This window comes from Syngnathus leptorhynchus, chromosome 4 (assembly GCF_054491065.1).
Source record: "Syngnathus leptorhynchus isolate UIUO chromosome 4, UIUO_Slep, whole genome shotgun sequence".
NCBI lineage: Eukaryota > Metazoa > Chordata > Actinopteri > Syngnathiformes > Syngnathidae > Syngnathus > Syngnathus leptorhynchus.
The window spans coordinates 8,863,058-8,880,104 of record NC_141198.1 but is presented as its reverse complement, the minus strand read 5'-3'; the positions used below and the strand labels follow the sequence as shown (position 1 = coordinate 8,880,104).

Genomic DNA, 17,047 nt, shown 5'->3' with positions numbered 1-17,047 from the left:
TAAAGGGCCAGTCACCGCCCAAGCAAGCGGGCCCGGCATTAAAAAAAAAAAAAAAAAAAGTGCAGGTTGTTTATTCAAAGTGAACAAATACAAGCGACTTAATGTCGCGAGTCGCTAGAATACAAATACAACAACCCAAATAAACCATTTCTGTTGACGGTGTGCACTTCAACCCAAAAGTGGTCTATGTTGCAATGATCATTTTTGCTAAATGCATGGGTTAGACATTATGATACAGTATTTTATTGATTTCCTGGTAATTTCACCTCAATCTGATACACAATTTAACAGGTTTTACCTTTCGTTTGACTTTTTTTTTGTTTTACTGACAGCTGCCAGGTGGGATGTGCCGCTCAGGTGTCCAGTTACATTCATTATTCAAGCAAATAGCAACAAATGTCTACATTTTAGATCAACATAGAATCCAGACTAGAGTGATTTCTATGGCTGGGGTAAAAAGCAGTTGAGATGCTGAGAAACCACAGAAATCAAACCAAATCAAGGCTCTTTACATTGGACATTTTTACATCATTCGTCTCCTCCCATGTCATTCACCCAAGGTGAGACTATTGGGAAAACAAGTTAAACCAATGTGGGATAAAAAAAAAAAAAAAAAGACAGGATAATTATATTTTAACCTAGAATGTCTGTGATTTTTGAACGTGTGAAGTGTCAATCAATAAGGATGTTATAGGTGGTCATTTGTTACCAATGGAGATGGAGATTTCCTCTCTTCTCTGAGTTGACTACCAGGCAGAGTGACTCAAACCAAACCGCTGAAGCAACAAAGGTGTAAATGGGGAGTTTCTTGACTTAAAACCCAAGAACAGGGATCAACAAACTTTTCGAAACTGAGTGCTGCGTCTTGGGCATTGATTAAAATGAAGGTGACAAATACTTATGAAATAGGTTGGTTTGTTTGTTTGTTTAACTTTTAACAATGTTATTATGTGTGATTAGAAATCAATAATGATGACTGTGAAGACTGATCATGTTAAAGATTTCTCAAAACTTTTTAAAAATAAATATTCACCAGTGGTCACATTCTTAAATAATAACTTGTAAAACATTCCTAGAAAATGACAATATCCCATACCGATTCAACATGGAATTCTGTATTGAAAAAAAAGTTCAAACGGAATCTGAATTCACTTGTATTTATATGCAGTATGGGACCAGAAGAGGAAAAACTGTTTGTCAAGAATATATCACTATTCCTCCAAAACCGACAACAAAAAATAGTTTATCAAGAATATACCACTATTCCTCCAAAACCGACAACAAAAATACACAAGAGGCAAACTGTGATAAAAAACAAAAGGGCATTGCACTTCACATATAACAGAAATAAATATGCAATCCAATCTCATCAAAACATAAACCAGGAACTGTCACACTCTCCCATTCTAAATCTAAAAACCTAAAGGCCAGGAGCGGGTTGTCCAAGTCTCATTGCTTTAGTTTAATTCAGATGCTTTGTTGATCTTAATGTAGGGATTTTCCAAGCCACCTAATGCTACCAGAATGAACTAAATGAGGCTCAAGTGACTGGTTTCAGGTTTGTCACCCAAAAGTTCAAAAGTATGTATTTTTAAGGAATTACATTTCCTTGTATCTGTATACTGCAGAATTTGTTGGTGTTAATCCTACATTTGCATTTTAACATAAAGTGTGATACAAAAATGTGACAGATGACATCATTGTCATAGAAATCCAGACTGCCATTCTTTCTGTTGAAGCTTCAGAATCAACTCCAGTAAGTTCATCTGCATTGTCAGCTCCTGGAGAAAAAAAAACACACAGAAATACACAATAAAAAATGTCTGCCTCTCTGGCAATTTAACATCCATGGGTAGGATTATTAATATCAACAATACTGATGAGCTACAAACCTGGGGATTTGCAGTGATATAAAACCCAGGAACTCCAGCCTTCTCCAGAGTATTCTGTTGATCTGTAACTTTTTGATCAATCTCAGACACAATTTTCCTATCCATTAGTCTTTGTTCTTCTCGCGCACGAATTTCCAGGGCCTAAAAAATAAACAGTATACATGTTTGGTAAGAAAATAAAAACAGGGCTATGTACAAATGCATGTACAGTTTGGAGTTTGTCATATTAATTAACGAGCTTAAAAGTGTTAGGTTGAGGGAGGAGGAGTATTTTTTTTTATACACGATCTCCCTATATTTGTAGATTTGTATGTATTAATGATGGGAAACTTGAAAGTTGACCAAAGTGCAAGCTGCACTGGGGAAGTACCAAAGTACCAAATGGTCAAGGCACACGAGTAGACTGACAAGCATTCTCTTTACCTCTAGTTCAGCTTGCTGATTTGATTTGAGGAGTGCCAGGTTGTGAGACTTGCATGACAGCAGAGATTCTTTGTGCTTCCTCGCTATCTGTTGCTTAAGGGCTGCACATGAAAACAAACAAAACTCACTTATAAATGCGGCCACCGATAAATTTACAAAACAGGATCCTGTTTTAAAGTCTTGCCAATTAGTCAGGTGATTTTGATTTTATATTGATGAATGCAATCCCTTTCACAACAGGATACAGTACTGTGCTTTTTGAAGAAGAAAAAAAGCGTTTTGTGGTTTGCTATTTGATTTTTTAATATATGCAAAATAAAGTGCCTTGCCTCAATCTCAATAAAGGTGGAGAAACTGGAAAAGAGGACCAACCTTGGTGTTCACAGTGCAACTTTTGCCTCTGGCTGTAAAGATTTTTCTCAGTCAGGTGCTGAATATCCAAGAGGCCTTGCACTATTTCATAAACTGTTCCATCTATGAGCGCCAGAGCCAAGTCGCCAAGTGTATTATAAGACAGGCGCTGTTGGAAGGAGCTGCCCAAAAACACAATTCGTACTCAGTAGTAATTCTAACAATAACAGAAGAAGGTTTGACTGTATTTTGAATTAGATAACAAACAGCGAATCAATGTTCAAACGTCACCTCGGCAAATCTTTTACTAAGATCTGGAGCTCTGACAACAAGTAGTAATGCCGTTCTTGCTGTTTTGTAGCGTCTGCGGCAGGAGCTGGACGATACTCATTCATCTTCGAAACGGCATCAACACAGCGACAATTAAACTCATAGAACTATTAAACAACGTATATCGTAGAGAACATTAGACATTTACTAAGAAGAGAATATTCGCCATGCAACAAATAAAAAAACAAGAGTTATAAGGGAATAATCTTAGATGACATTTGGCTCGCTAGATTTAGTAGCCATGTTTGCTCTCGCACCGACTTTGAAGGACCCTATTGGGTTGCCCTTTAAGATGCCTGTCTGGAAGTGAAAAAGACCTGTAGTAACACTGGGAGGTCGCCAGATGGCACATTTCTTTATCTTTTTTTTATTTATTTATTTATTTTTTAGTATTTTTTTTATTTTTTTTGGTGGAAATAATATCCTTGCTAGACACTTGAATAACAGTGTACCTAACACAAAAAATATTGGGAAAAATATTAAATGGCGTAAAGTGATTATCCAATTGCAATGGTAGTTTGCGATGGTGTATTTGCTTAATTCGCGAAAGAAACGAGAAAAGCAAATATAGACCGAGCCCACGACCGCTGTGGTCCCGACTGACTGCTGGACACGAGAATGCATGCGCGCTGCTGGGTGAGCGTGCGGAGAGTGGACCGTGGTGATGCGCGCGCACGCGCATGAGTCCTGAGCGCTCAAGGACAGGTACCATGAGATGAAGGAAAGGGAGGAGAGACACGTTTGGATAAGGAAAAGACAACGCACATGGGATCTTTGGATTAATATCTTATAGTCGTCGCCGAAATGGCCAAAAACACATCATTATATTTTCGCATTGTCGAGGGCAGGAACCTCCCAGCCAAAGATGTGTAAGTAATGTCTATGCAGAGCTGCTGTATGTGCGCTATGTTAAGAAAATTCAATCTCGAGGCTATTTGTTAGGTTTTCTTTCTTTAGAAAAGCCCCAAGTTTCCTGCATTTAGATTACTTGGGAAAAAAATATCTGTGAACTATAAATCAAGATTGTCCTATGTTGAACAATGTGATCTTGTTGAATAGTGCTGTCATATTTTTGTTGCCATCTCAAGGTCCGGAACCAGTGATCCATACTGCATAGTAAAAGTTGACAATGAAGTTGTAGCCAGGTGAGTCTTTATTATTTGTGAGTCTTTTTTTAAAACTGCTATCAGAGTGAAGAGTTCTCCTTCTTCCATATGTCCTATTGCACTTGCCATTCCACGTACTTGTGAGCTGAGGAGGACATTGTGCGAACAGGGTGGTGGTGCATGGATACACTGTGCCCCCCTTCCATTGTAGAGAACATGATACTGTTATGGCCTTTAAAAGACCTACAGGTAACCATGGAGAGAGAAATTGCATCAGTATTTGTATGCGGCTATAGTTGATAGAAGCTTTTGAGACGATGTTCCTGTGATGACCCACAAGAGAGACACTCACGCGTGACCTGGACTGAGGAGTTTTACACGTTTCATGTTTGGTTCCCCAGCGCAAGTCTAATGCCAAGCGAATAGGTGGAGGAGCTCTATGACATACCTACAGACGGCTGGAGGCAGACTTAAAGGATGCGATATTCCTTTGTGCCCGTGTAGGTCGAGAACGCATACCAACAAACATCATTAGTGACCCCTGAGTGACTCACGGCGTGGATAAAAGCCCATGGCACCCATAAAACAGTCCGTCAGAATTTTCTGGCGCGTTGGCTCGTATACCACTGGGTTCCACAATCACCAATGAAAGTTATTTGTTCTCTCCATCTGTTTTCCACCGCTGGGAGCCTTGTGACTGCATAGGTTTGGAGCATGCGGATTTGTTTCCCGCCCTCCTATGGCTGGCGCCTGAAATACACTGATGAAATGCACCATGTTTGCGTTACACCACCTGTGCTACCATGTAGACCTGCTCTTAGATGGTCTAAAATGTAGTCTACTTTTTATCACCAAAATATAAGATGCGCCAGGGGGATGCGGCAAGGGTTGAGCTGCCCCAATTTTGGCAGCACAACTCACGGCCACATTTTCAGCACATCAAGATCTAGTTCCAGCAAAGAAGAATAACTGATTATACAAAAGTGTTGATAGGCAGAAGATTGTTGCTTGCTGTGTCAACAGTCAGTTCTGTTATGGAGAGTTTAGAGACATGACTCGCCTGTGTCTCCTCATCTCATCATTGATCGCATCTTCACATTCTCTATTTTATCTGTTATGTTCTCTGATTGCTTAATTAGACACTCTCAAGCAAAACATTGTGATTTTCACCATTCAACAAGAACGCGAGTTGATTCGAGTGGTAATTGTGCCATCTGGTAGAATTTGAAAAAGTGGCAACATTTTTCTCTGCTAACACGAATGCCTTACTCATGATGTTCCCACTCGGTTTATTTTGAATCATCAATTCTGTCAGGCAGAAATTGCGTTACAGAGCATGGGCATGCACTATTTGACTGTCGACTATCTTTGAAAAGCCACAACTTTCTGAGCTCACTTGTGCATATATAAGTGGGTTGTAGTTTTTCAAAGACACTCGATGGATACTAATAGGTTAAAGGGTAAGCCCCCCCCCCCAAAATTTTCTTCACCTGTCGTCAGGTCTCATGTCACAATCAATTACGGCTCAGTTTCAGAAAACTGGTGAGCCGTGATTGGTTATGACCTGAGACCTGGCAACTGTGAAGTCATTTTCAGTCGACAGCAAGTGGCAAAATAGCTCCTCCCTAAAATGGATTAAAACAGGCCCGTTTAATTCGTATTCCACAAACAAAAAAGCAACCTTAAATAAATATGGATTGATGTTTTTTTATTTATTATCTTATAGTACGTTCTGTAAATTATACGTGTGTCGGCATTTGAGCTGTCTATCCACTCAATAAATAGATTCCTACTGCTGCCTTATCTGACGTGATACCTCTCATGTCTCCTCTGTCTGTGTGACATCTCTATTCAGGACTGCCACAGTGTGGAAGAACCTCAATCCTTTCTGGGGTGAAGAGTACACGCTGCACCTCCCAATGGGTTTCCATTCGCTCTCCTTCCATGTCATGGATGAGGATACTATTGGGTAAAGTCATCAAGTAAAAAAATAATCTCAACGTCAGTCATTTTCTGCAGCTGACTAATGGTACCCTATTTGATATATGGTGCTCTAAGGCCTCTGTGTTTGCTTCACTCTATTTTTGATTTAGTTGGGTTAGAGTCCCATGTACAGTTTGCATGTTTTGAAAAAGACCCAAAGGCTTAACAAAAACAAACATCACGCATGATACCCAGTCTAGAGGTTGTCTAACCTCTTATTCTCATCACCATTAGTCTTCTAATCAGTCTATCATCTCTTTTTATTTGATTGCATCTCATCAAGCGTTATCTTCTTCAACAGCCATGATGATGTCATTGGAAAGATTTGTCTGACCAAAGAAGCTATTGGATCTCAAGCAAAAGGTACCTCTTTGGTGGGAGGAGCAAGACACTGAGGTTAAAGCGTTATGGATTCACATGACATGCGGTTATTTTTGTTTAAACAACCTTTGGGAATGTTATTATTTGTATATGCTCACTCATATTTTATAATCCTAAAACATGTGTTACAAGTACTGCATTACTTGATGCGTGGGAACACAGAGAACTCAAAAAGTCGACAAACTTGAAATACCGTATCTCATTTGAACAATTACGTTTTACATAAATTTGAATGAATTTTGACATTGTGACAATAGACAAACTGATGCAAGACTTCCTAAAAAAAAAAAGGGGAAATATAAACTGAACAGAATAATCTGACAGAACTGTTCCTGAGACCAGTGACCAATGAAGACATGCAGAACAATCAAATACTCTTCCACTAGATGGCAGAAGTTATAAACGTTACTTACTTAAAGAGTGTCCATTTAACTCATGTCATGTCGGTGTGAAATGCTTAGTGCTTGACAGTTGGATGAATCTGACGAGAGTTGATCCCGATGAAGAAGTGCAAGGAGAGATCTACCTGACCCTTCAACTGCTAAAACACACAGAGAAAATTGTCCTACGATGTGGCGTGATCGAAGCCAGGTACAGAATAATCAGAAGCCGTCCGTGTTCTGTAAGATGGCTGCAGTAGGTTCAGAATGTGTTGTAGCTACATCCCTCCCAACTATCGTCCATGGATATTTTTCCTTTCTACTATTATGTGCTTATGCCTGATTCGCCATCTTGATGTTGAAATCTTGTCATCATCATCATCACGCTGCAGGCCTCCATTATCCCTGCTTGAGCCAACATATCAACGCTCACACCTCTCTAGCCCATCTGTGGCTTCCATCTCAGGCAGGGCACTAATAAGCACACCACTCACGGCTTGACACTGTGTTCTTCAGTCATGTCCTTGCAAATATGAATTTGTCTGAAAGGTTCAAATGAAATGTCATCTTTGCAAGTCACCATAGAAGTCAAATATTAATTTGCTTTGTTTGTCTATTGATATCAAAGAGACCTGGCCCCAAGAGACATCTCCGGAACCTCGGATCCATTTGCACGAGTTATTTACAGCAGCCACAGTGCAGAGACCTCGGTGAGCAATGTCTTCATTTTCATTATGTGGATGTAGAAATATAAAGACACTTTGGGTTTCAGATCATCAAGAAAACACGTTTCCCTCATTGGGGAGAGACCCTGGAGCTGGACTTAGATCCACAAGAACTCAGTGAAGAAGGAACTGTCCTTGTGGAGGTTTGGGACTGGGACATGGTGGGCAAAAATGACTTTCTGGGAAAGGTGAGGATATTTTGTCAAGACACTAACATGTCTCTGTCTTCAATTGATACAATCAACAAACGAGTCTGATAAGTGTTTGATATATGCAGGTGGAAATCCCTTTTGCTTGTTTGCATAAAACTCCGTTATTGAAGAGCTGGTTTCGTTTGCTACCTTTGGGAAACAATGAGGTGGATGCAGGGTGAGGATCATGCGTCAGTCTCATTACACTTTTGGTGATAAGTATACTTTCCCAAAGTTAGAATTCACCCCCACACACAAGACAAAGGGACACTTAACATTACTAACCAACACAGCAAGCGTATTTTTCTAAACTCCTTCCTTGTGTCCAGTGGCAAGTTGGGAGCATTGCGTTTGAAGGTGCGTTTGGTCGAGGATCAGATTTTGCCGTCTTTGTACTATCAGCCCCTCACTGACCTTTTGGTTGAGTCGGTCATCTCCCCTGCTGAGGTTAGCAGTTTTTTTTCCCACCCATAAGTGCGTACCGGAGCAATAAATCCCCCCCCCCCTTGTCACTTCTAAAAACGTTGACCATGATCAAACAAATAATCCAAGGTATTTTCTTCATAGGTTGACGACATCAGTGCATTGACCATGCTGGAGGAGGTGACCACGTTTGAGAGTCGGCAAGATGTGGCCATGACCTTGGTGAAGATCTACCTGGGTCAGGGCCTGGTTGTTCCCTTCTTAGACTATCTGAACACCCAGGAGGTCAACCATACCAGTAAGATGGATGTCATAACATCTTTGAAATATTATTGCTGTGTACATATCAGCTGTTGAAGTAGCCTACAACTCAGAACCTTTGGCAATGCTGAACTGTCGTGCTCGGGATGAAAAATAGACTCCAGACAATTCACCTTGTGTTAGAGTTGCCTGGTTCTCTTTGCGTCATTATTTGTTTTAGACAGAGTTTGGACTCTCGTACTCTCCAAGAATTGATTTCCAGGTCACTAAAACAGTTGTGGTCTTTGTGAGGGAAGGTCATGCTCCATCAATCTTTTCTGGTCTGTATTAGTCATGTGTCTGCCTGCGCAACATGATATCGACAATATTCTGGCAATTTTAATATCGCAATATCACTGTTATCGTTAACCACAACTCCAATGATGTTTCGAAATTAAGTGAGATATAAATAAGAACAGAATACGATGATTTTGTACACAACTGTAATCCTCAATGAAATGTGTGTACCGTCAGATTTTTTGATTTAGCTCTGGTATTTAGATATCATTTTACATACTCTGGTATTTGTATACCAAGATTAAGTTCAGGTATTGTGCATCTTGCTGTGGTTTCCATGGCAACACTGCAGAACCAGAAGCATGTTTATCAAGATAAAATAAATTGTTGAGTTAGGTCAACAATCATAAAAGATTCCCCCCAAATCCTTTTGGAGCATGGGAAAATGCTATCACATTGCCTTGTTTCTTCATAATTTGGGCAGGTACCTTTGTTTCCACTAATAGTATGTTTTTCCTCTTTTCGTCATAGCTGATCCAAACACTTTATTTCGTTCCAACTCTCTCGCGTCTAAAGCCATGGAGCAGTTTATGAAAGTGAGTCATTCTGTGTTTTTTCTTTCAGCCTTTTCTGTTCTGATCTTTCTGAGTTTTTCACCAACTATTGAGTTTGACAATCCATTATTTGAAGAGCTGGTTTCTTCCCTGCAGCATGTACTGTAAATGTCAATTTGTTATCATGTGGTTTTGTTTGCTGTCAGGCTGTTGGCATGCTGTATTTACATGAAGTGCTGAAGCCTATCATCAACCGTATCTTTGATGAGAAGAAGTACATTGAACTGGACCCATGTAAGATTGATCTGAATCACACAAGGTAAATCTGACAGAGGGTACATCAATTGATAACCTGAAAAGCGTTTCTCATATATCAAGCTGTGGAGCTATTGTGCGTGTGTGTAGTTTAGAATTTATGTCTAGCCCGGGGCGCTGCACACTGTCTTTGCACTTTGACCTTGGAAGGCGTACATACATGTATCTGAGAATTAATTAAAAAAGAATGTAAGAAGTGGGATGACTGTTGCCTGGCAACTGCTATGAGCACCCTGAGACGTCAATCTATGACATGGAGGGAGATCCAGGAGCCAACATTTCATGTCATTTTATTTCATGTCTAGAAACCAATGCAGAAACCCTCAACCAAATACTCAAGGGTAGAGCAAGATGCGCTCAGATGTTATAATTGCAAAGTAATGGATCGTTAAGAATTTGGTTGATGAAGTGTCCTGAATGGAGACAGACCATTGCATTGTTATTTTGCCTTTTGTCTGGGAAGACGAATTTCATTCAAGGGCGCCGTGTCGGAGGCAGAGGTACGGGACAGCAGTGTGGAGATGTTACAAAACTACTTAACCAAGATCGTTGAATCAATCATTGGCTCGGTTGAGCAATGTCCTCCTGTCATGAGAGTGGCCTTCAAACAGCTGCACAAGCGGGTGGAAGAGCAGTTTGCTGAACCTGACAACGAGGTCAGTGCGCGCATAAAAGAAAATGCCCAGTGTGAAATATTAGCGAATGTCACAGCTCATAGGTTTAGCATACTACTACATCATTTTGCAGTTTTAATAACGCTTTGCCATCTTCACCTTATGTTGAACAGGATGTGAAATATCTCGCCATCAGTGGATTCTTTTTCCTGCGTTTTTTTGCTCCCGCAATCCTCACACCTAAACTGTTCCAGCTGAGAGATCAACATGCTGATACACGTACAAGCAGGACACTATTACTGCTGGCCAAGGTAGAATTAACAACACACATACAGGCAAAAATAATAGTGTTCATGTTACAAATGAAAAAGAAAGAGAAAATGGCAAAACATAAGGGAAGCCATTGTTGGTGCGAGTCCCGCTCCATTTATAAATGCGCCTAATTCAAAGATACCTCACCTACCTTTGCAGTGTGTGGGTGTCAGGGTCATACATGCAGCCTTGCTCCTACTGGTCTTCATGGCCGCTGCCCATGGTGCTGAAGTGCTGTTGCCATGGGTCCACTTCTGTGAAAGGGAAAGGCTATTTTTATATCTCTATGTGTAGCCAGCAGAGTATGTTCAAAGACAGCATCAGAGAAGGGAAAAACAGGGACTTCCTTCTCTCCCACGGCTAGATGGGGGGCTGGACAAAAGGCCTCGCAGCATGCTTGGCCACAGGGACATTTTTGATCTTTGACTTTGAGTCAGCATCACAATGGACATGTGGTCGGCATGTCTGCAGTTCAGAGGTTTAGGGTTTGAACCTTGGCTCCGACGTTCTCGTGGTACTCCGTGTCCTTATCCCTGCAGGTTAGGGTAATTGAAGACTCTAAATTAACCATAACTAATGGGGCTTTCTCTCTTGTTCAAAAGTATGTGCTCGCTCAATCAACATGACATTGTCTCTATTGTCAGGCATTACAAAGTGTGGGGAACCTGGGCCTCCAGCTTGGCCATGGTAAGGAGCAATGGATGGCACCTCTTCATCCCATCATCCTTCGCAGTGTGGCCTCTGTCAAGGACTTTTTGGACAAATTGATCGACATAGAGCATGATAGCGGTAAGGTAGACTGCGCGGGCCGAAAGAAAGTTTCACATAGTCAGTCATGAGTGACTTTGTGACATCTGATCCCACAATTAGTTAAACAGCCTGGTAGCACAGCCTTGAAATATTCATGAGCACAGAAACTAATTGATGCGACAAATGAGTTGGTGTGGAGTCAGGGTGATGACACATCACCTGTCTCCTTTTTGACCATCATGTGTCAGCAAGTATAATGTGAAAAAGGTTTCCCCTTTTTACGATGTCTCATCCTCGACTTGCACAATAACAGCTACGCTCTTCATAAAGGTCAGGTTGACATTTGACGCTCTTCTGCTAGGTATTGAATTCATTCATGAAGACGTTTCAGATGTTTGGGCCTCTTACTCATTGGGAAGCTTGGGGAAGGACCTTTTCTGTTCAGCCCGACTGTGCCCCATGTACATATGCAAAACACTAACCTCAAAATCAGTTTTGGGATAAAGTTCAACAAAGTTGTATTATTATTATTATTTTTAAAATCTTCTGTTTTGTTACCTTTATTCAAGCTTAGCTTGGTGTTTCTTTTCCTCTGCAGTGTCTGTGATCCCACAGCGGGCTGTGTTCCTTCCCTCGGTGATTGTCAAAGAAGGATACCTACACAAACACAAAGCAGAAGGAGCCCAGCTTCTATCTCGATTTGCCTCCAAGAAGCGCTACTTCTGGTTGACTAGCGAGACCTTCTCTTATGCCAAGACACCTGATTGGCAGGTAGCTAGCAAGAGTTAAAAAGAATACAATGTTAATACCTGTATGGTGCGTGGTTTTTCTCGCATGCTTCCACAGCAAATAAATGGATGAATGGATATCTCTTAAGAATCAAGGTTTCGTGTCACAAAATAAATGAAAGTTTTGTAATGTACTCAAATTATTATCTCAGGTTATTATGAGTGCCTGACAGAGCTTCAAAAATGTTTTGCTTTTAGCTCTACTATTAGCTTCAATCTGTCATGCATGTCTAAACTATTTTCAGACTATCTACGGCGGTGTTGAGCATCATCTAGTGTGAAAACCAATGAATTGATATGAAGGCATGTCATATGAATAAAAAACGGATATGTGGCTTCTGGTGCTAAATGACTTTTAGTGTCTGACACTTTGTCGGATGGTGAGCAACTTGGCTCCTAACAAGATGAACCACCTTAATTCTCCTCTGCTTGCTCTAATATATTTATGTTGATCTCCTTTTGAGGCCATCATGAGCGTTATTACCATATAGTGCCTACCTTGTGATAATGATCTCCTCTCATTCACCAGCCAGGGTCTGAGAGAGAAGAGAACTGCTGCAAAATGCTCTCTTTGAGCCAGCCTCTGCTTTGTATGAGCGGGATAAAGGCCAGGGTTAATTGAACGTTGTGGATATTCATGGTAACGTTGCAAATCAGATTAGAAACAATGCCCAAGCCCATTTCCTCCATCTTGGAGCTCTCCAGTCTCAGTGGACCAAGCTCCCCATTGGAACAGGCTGATTTACACTTAAAAGTGTCCTTTGCTGCCATGTTGTTCTCATCGTCATGACGTGCTTTCCTCACACAATTCCTCTGAGAATAACGTTCGAGTGAATGTCATTCAGCCACAACTGCCCCGTTGAGTCACAGTCATCCAATTTTATTTCACTCAAACCTAAACATACTCAGCAGAATCCGTCGCCCATGCTTGTCTTAATTGGCGCTGTGATTTGCCGCTCAATTGTTGCAGGTGCGCTCCTCAATGCCCATCCATTGTGTGTGCGCCGTGGAGAGGGTGGACGAAAATGCCTTCCAGCAGCAGAATGTAATGCAGGTCATTACCCAGGACAATGACGGGCAGCTGCAAACCATGTACATCCAGTGCAAGGTGAATTGTTACTCACACTCAAAAGTAGTCAGGCAATATCTTGACTACCCAAAAACCTGATGTGCTAGGAAAAAAAGATTATTTTTTTTGTTCTTTTTTTAAATCGGCGTCAGAAATATGTCAAAGGGGCACCTTTCTGGATAAAATTGGCAGTTGACCAGTATGATTTAAAGAAAGATGCAATTAAACTGGGAGTTTCTTCATGATGCAGCAAAATAGTAACCCAAAACATACAAGCTAAACAATGAAGAAGTTTACCGGATAGACAATGGACATGCTTTATTGCATGTGCAAGTAATTTACCTTGAATGTACAGTGCACACCAAATGACTTGATGATGATATTTCTGTCTACACAGAATGTAAATGAGCTGAACCAGTGGTTGTCCGCTATCAGGAAAGTTAGCATCTACAATGAGCGAATGCTTCCTTCCTTCCACCCAGGGACACATCGCGGGGGCAAGTGGACGTGCTGCCTGCAGACAGAGCGCACAAGTAATCCTTATTTACGTTCACGGCTTTGTCTCCGCACTCAATACAGTTTAACAATCTTATTTATGTACCTGACAGTGAATAATTTAGTAACTCTGAGTTGAAGTCAAGCCTCTTGCAAGAGTAGAAATGCATTGTGTGCTTGGTTCACAGTTCCAGGCTGCAGTCGAACTCACTCGGCTGTGACTCTGGGGGACTGGAGTGACCCTCTTGATCCTGACGCAGAGACCCAGACCATTTACAAACAGTTTCTCCAGGGAAGAGACAAACTCAGGTACTGTAACTCCTCTGTTTGGAGCATGAATGTTTTGTAGCAGACCCTGATCACATAGAAATATACAGCTGAGTGAAAGATGAATATGACTTGGAGGAATAACGAACAGTATAATAGGTTGAAATAAAAATCTAAATTACAGCATCAGCCTGGTTGCAATTTACATGTTGGACACTAGAGGTCAATGTCGCACACTCCTACTCCCCCTTTTATTTACACTTAGATCAGTAATTAATCCTCCAAGGGAACGCTTATGATGAACTGATTGATGTGCCCGTAGGAAAAAATATCTTCCAGAGGCAGATGCAGATCAGATGGCCAGCAATAAAGGAGGGATGAACTCTGACAATGACCCAGGTAATGCCCCATATTTAGTCTGCATACAATTGATTGGAAAAGTTACAATAGTTATTCCAATGTTTATTGAACCAAGGCTCATATTTTGCATTGGACAAATCTAATAAACTCACAAGAAGCCATGAAATATTAGATGTGTTTGGAAAGATTCCATATCCACTATAAAGTGAAGAGTAAGTTTGCCTTTTTGGTGCTGTTCAATTGTGCAGCTCGCTTAGCCCGCTTGGCACGGTTTTAAACCAGATGCCCTTCCTGATGCAAACCACCCACAACAATGGTGTCAGGGATGAGTGGAGCAGGGCGACCAAATGCAGCTTGGACCAGGCTTTATTGAAAGGAAGGGAAGTGGGCGAACACAGACACAGGCGGGATAGAGACTCACCGCCAGCAGACAGGCAAACAGAATCTGACCGTGAGCCTCCAGACAAGACCTGGGGGGACTGGACGAGCAGGACAGGACCACAAGGCGCAGACGGGAGACAACTGTAGACACCGACAGAGAGACCCACACGGGGAGGTCTTAAATACATAAGGTAGCAAGAGGAAGCAGGTGACAGACATGACAGTGATGAAGGGGTGCGGCTGAGGGAAGTTGCCGGCCGAGCGTGCTCTGACAAGTGGTTGGCAAAGTGTAATGATCCTTGCAGAAAAATCAAATATATCCTATGATGTATTGGACTGAAAGAGAAAAAAATATTTGTTGTTGAATTTTTGGCACAAGACAAATTCATGTGTTGTGTCAGAAAGACATATTTAACATATTGTTCGTAGGGCATGAAGTGCATTGTTTGCATTACATTTGTAAAATAGTGGGTGAGATTTGTTATCCAGTAACGTATCTCTGTTGTCCCCGTAGATGGTGCAGAGTGTAAAGTGGACCGCGTAAAGGCAGGTCAGAGCCTCGCCACTCGCCTCCTAACGGTGATTGAAGATTTAGAAAAGGCTCATGCAACTTTTCAGGGGAGAGACGAAGAGGACCCCACCAATGTCTGTCTGAATCTCTAGGCCAGACTAAGAGGGATCCCAATAAATCCTTCCCAAATACAAGTGAGACGGATTGCCACCCTCAAGATCGTGATGGAGGAAAAGTGGGTGAATAGGCGCATCCATTTGAAAGCATTCCCAATATGTAGGCCATGCTTTGTATTCTGTGAGTGCCACAGACTACAGCAATGCCTCAGAGAATTTATGACACTTGACGATAAAGGGAGCATGATCTGACTTGATATTTTTTGGCCGTATGGTTTGCATCCTCTCGTGGTTGAATGTGTGTGTAGGGGGGGATCTTTTATATTTTCAAATATTTTACAGGCCACCAGGTCATACATTTTTATGCAAAAGCTTGTTATATAGTGTGCTTATCTTTATAAAAGTTTTTTTTTTTTTTTTGCTTTTGTGCATGATGGTTGGGGCCTCATTAATTCAATGTGACCGTGGCTGCAGATACATCATCCAAACATCGTAGGGGTGTGGCACATGATAACTTGTGCCTATACAAATAAACAAAGAGATTATTGCAATTGTTGCTTTTGGGCCCTTTATGATAAAAGTGTGTGCTTTTTGTTTGGCTGTCAGTTTTCAAATCAAATGTTTTTTCTTAACTTGCATCTGGCAATGCATTATGGTAACCTTCCATATATGTGGGTAATATTTACATATTACATATATCCAGCCACCTAACATCATATGCAGTATAAATGACACCACATTGTTTGGGGGAAGTGTGAATAAGATGGCTAGCTTACAATTTTATACATTTTTGAGGTGCCATTGATATTGGCAATTGAAAGTGTTACATCATGTGGAAAATGCCAATGTAAAGACCAAAAAAGTGCATTTAAATCTGTTTTACATTTGTACATGTAAAATCAGTGATTTTCCTTTAAACATGTCTCTGGATAGCAGAGGTGATTATTTTTTGATATTGTGCGAAAAGATTTAGCACAGATTATGTGGTCCTGTCAGTGGAAGAGTCAGTGTGTGCGTGTGTGGTCTTTATAATAGTGACTATTGCAGAAAGGACAATCAATCCTGTTTAGTTTTTATATTGTGGTCCAAAATATTTTTTTTCTGGATTGCTCTCACATTTATCACAACATAAACATTTGATTTGGAAAACACAGTGAACCGAAACCTCGAACCCCTTTTATTTTGAAACCTCACTGTGCTTCAAGTGGACTGTCAACTGTGGAATGACAATACTAATATTCATTAAGCTCTAATAACACGTCCCCAGTTCAGTTTATGTAAAGGGAAGATGTGCATCCCATGAACTTTTCCAATAAATTTTGGACCCTGCACAATGTAGTTATGGGGCGAACTTAATTGGCTTGTGTTTTGTGGTGCTTCCTTTATCCTTCTGTAAGGACTCATCTCCAAAAACTAAAGGCAAAATATGAATATCCATTTTCAGTTTCAATTGTATTGTTTGCAATTTGATAGGCGAGTTTAAGCGGCATCCATCCTTTTTTAACTTCAACATGGAAAAAGTCTACATACCCACTGTCATTAACGGACTTTATTAAATCACCACCAAATGCAATTAAATTATAACACAACTGTTATTTCAAATTAGCTTTATTGTTTGTATCCACTGCTGCTCTGTGCCTTATTTAAATGCTAATGAGAGCTGACCTACCTGCACTTACGCAGCAGTCTCCTAGCTCTTTCTCCCATTAGGCAGGACATGTGACCAATGAGAGGGAGCTACTGGGTCAGTGCCGCAGGGAATGGGGCAGGGTCATCACGGTTCACACTGCCAT

General features: G+C 41.0%; 2 protein-coding genes and 1 long non-coding RNA gene across 3 annotated transcripts; 1 reads left to right on the top strand and 2 right to left on the bottom strand.

Annotated features, from left to right (window-relative positions):
- Positions 1–55: 55 nt before the first annotated feature.
- Positions 56–3,274, bottom strand: dgcr6 (DiGeorge syndrome critical region gene 6). Its single transcript, XM_085910293.1, has 5 exons — positions 2,958–3,274; positions 2,688–2,848; positions 2,316–2,416; positions 1,893–2,033; positions 56–1,781 (listed from the first exon to the last, which is right to left on the bottom strand). The coding sequence occupies exons 1-5, from the start codon at positions 3,059–3,061 to the stop codon at positions 1,704–1,706; spliced, it is 585 nt and encodes a 194-aa protein (XP_085766419.1). The 5' UTR covers positions 3,062–3,274; the 3' UTR covers positions 56–1,703.
- Positions 3,275–3,764: 490 nt separating this feature from the next.
- Positions 3,765–16,594, top strand: rasal1a (RAS protein activator like 1a (GAP1 like)). Its single transcript, XM_085909613.1, has 21 exons — positions 3,765–3,865; positions 4,085–4,141; positions 5,958–6,071; positions 6,387–6,448; positions 6,928–7,057; positions 7,475–7,556; positions 7,619–7,759; positions 7,849–7,940; positions 8,092–8,209; positions 8,330–8,483; positions 9,254–9,318; positions 9,483–9,595; positions 10,055–10,247; positions 10,379–10,516; positions 11,162–11,306; positions 11,866–12,038; positions 13,026–13,163; positions 13,522–13,657; positions 13,808–13,928; positions 14,209–14,285; positions 15,142–16,594. The coding sequence occupies exons 1-21, from the start codon at positions 3,801–3,803 to the stop codon at positions 15,288–15,290; spliced, it is 2,463 nt and encodes an 820-aa protein (XP_085765739.1). The 5' UTR covers positions 3,765–3,800; the 3' UTR covers positions 15,291–16,594.
- Positions 12,887–14,788, bottom strand: LOC147057900 (uncharacterized). The gene is made up of 4 exons (XR_015065828.1): positions 14,668–14,788; positions 13,726–13,870; positions 13,467–13,638; positions 12,887–13,136 (listed from the first exon to the last, which is right to left on the bottom strand). It is a non-coding gene; the product is annotated as an uncharacterized LOC147057900 (long non-coding RNA).
- Positions 16,595–17,047: the final 453 nt, after the last annotated feature.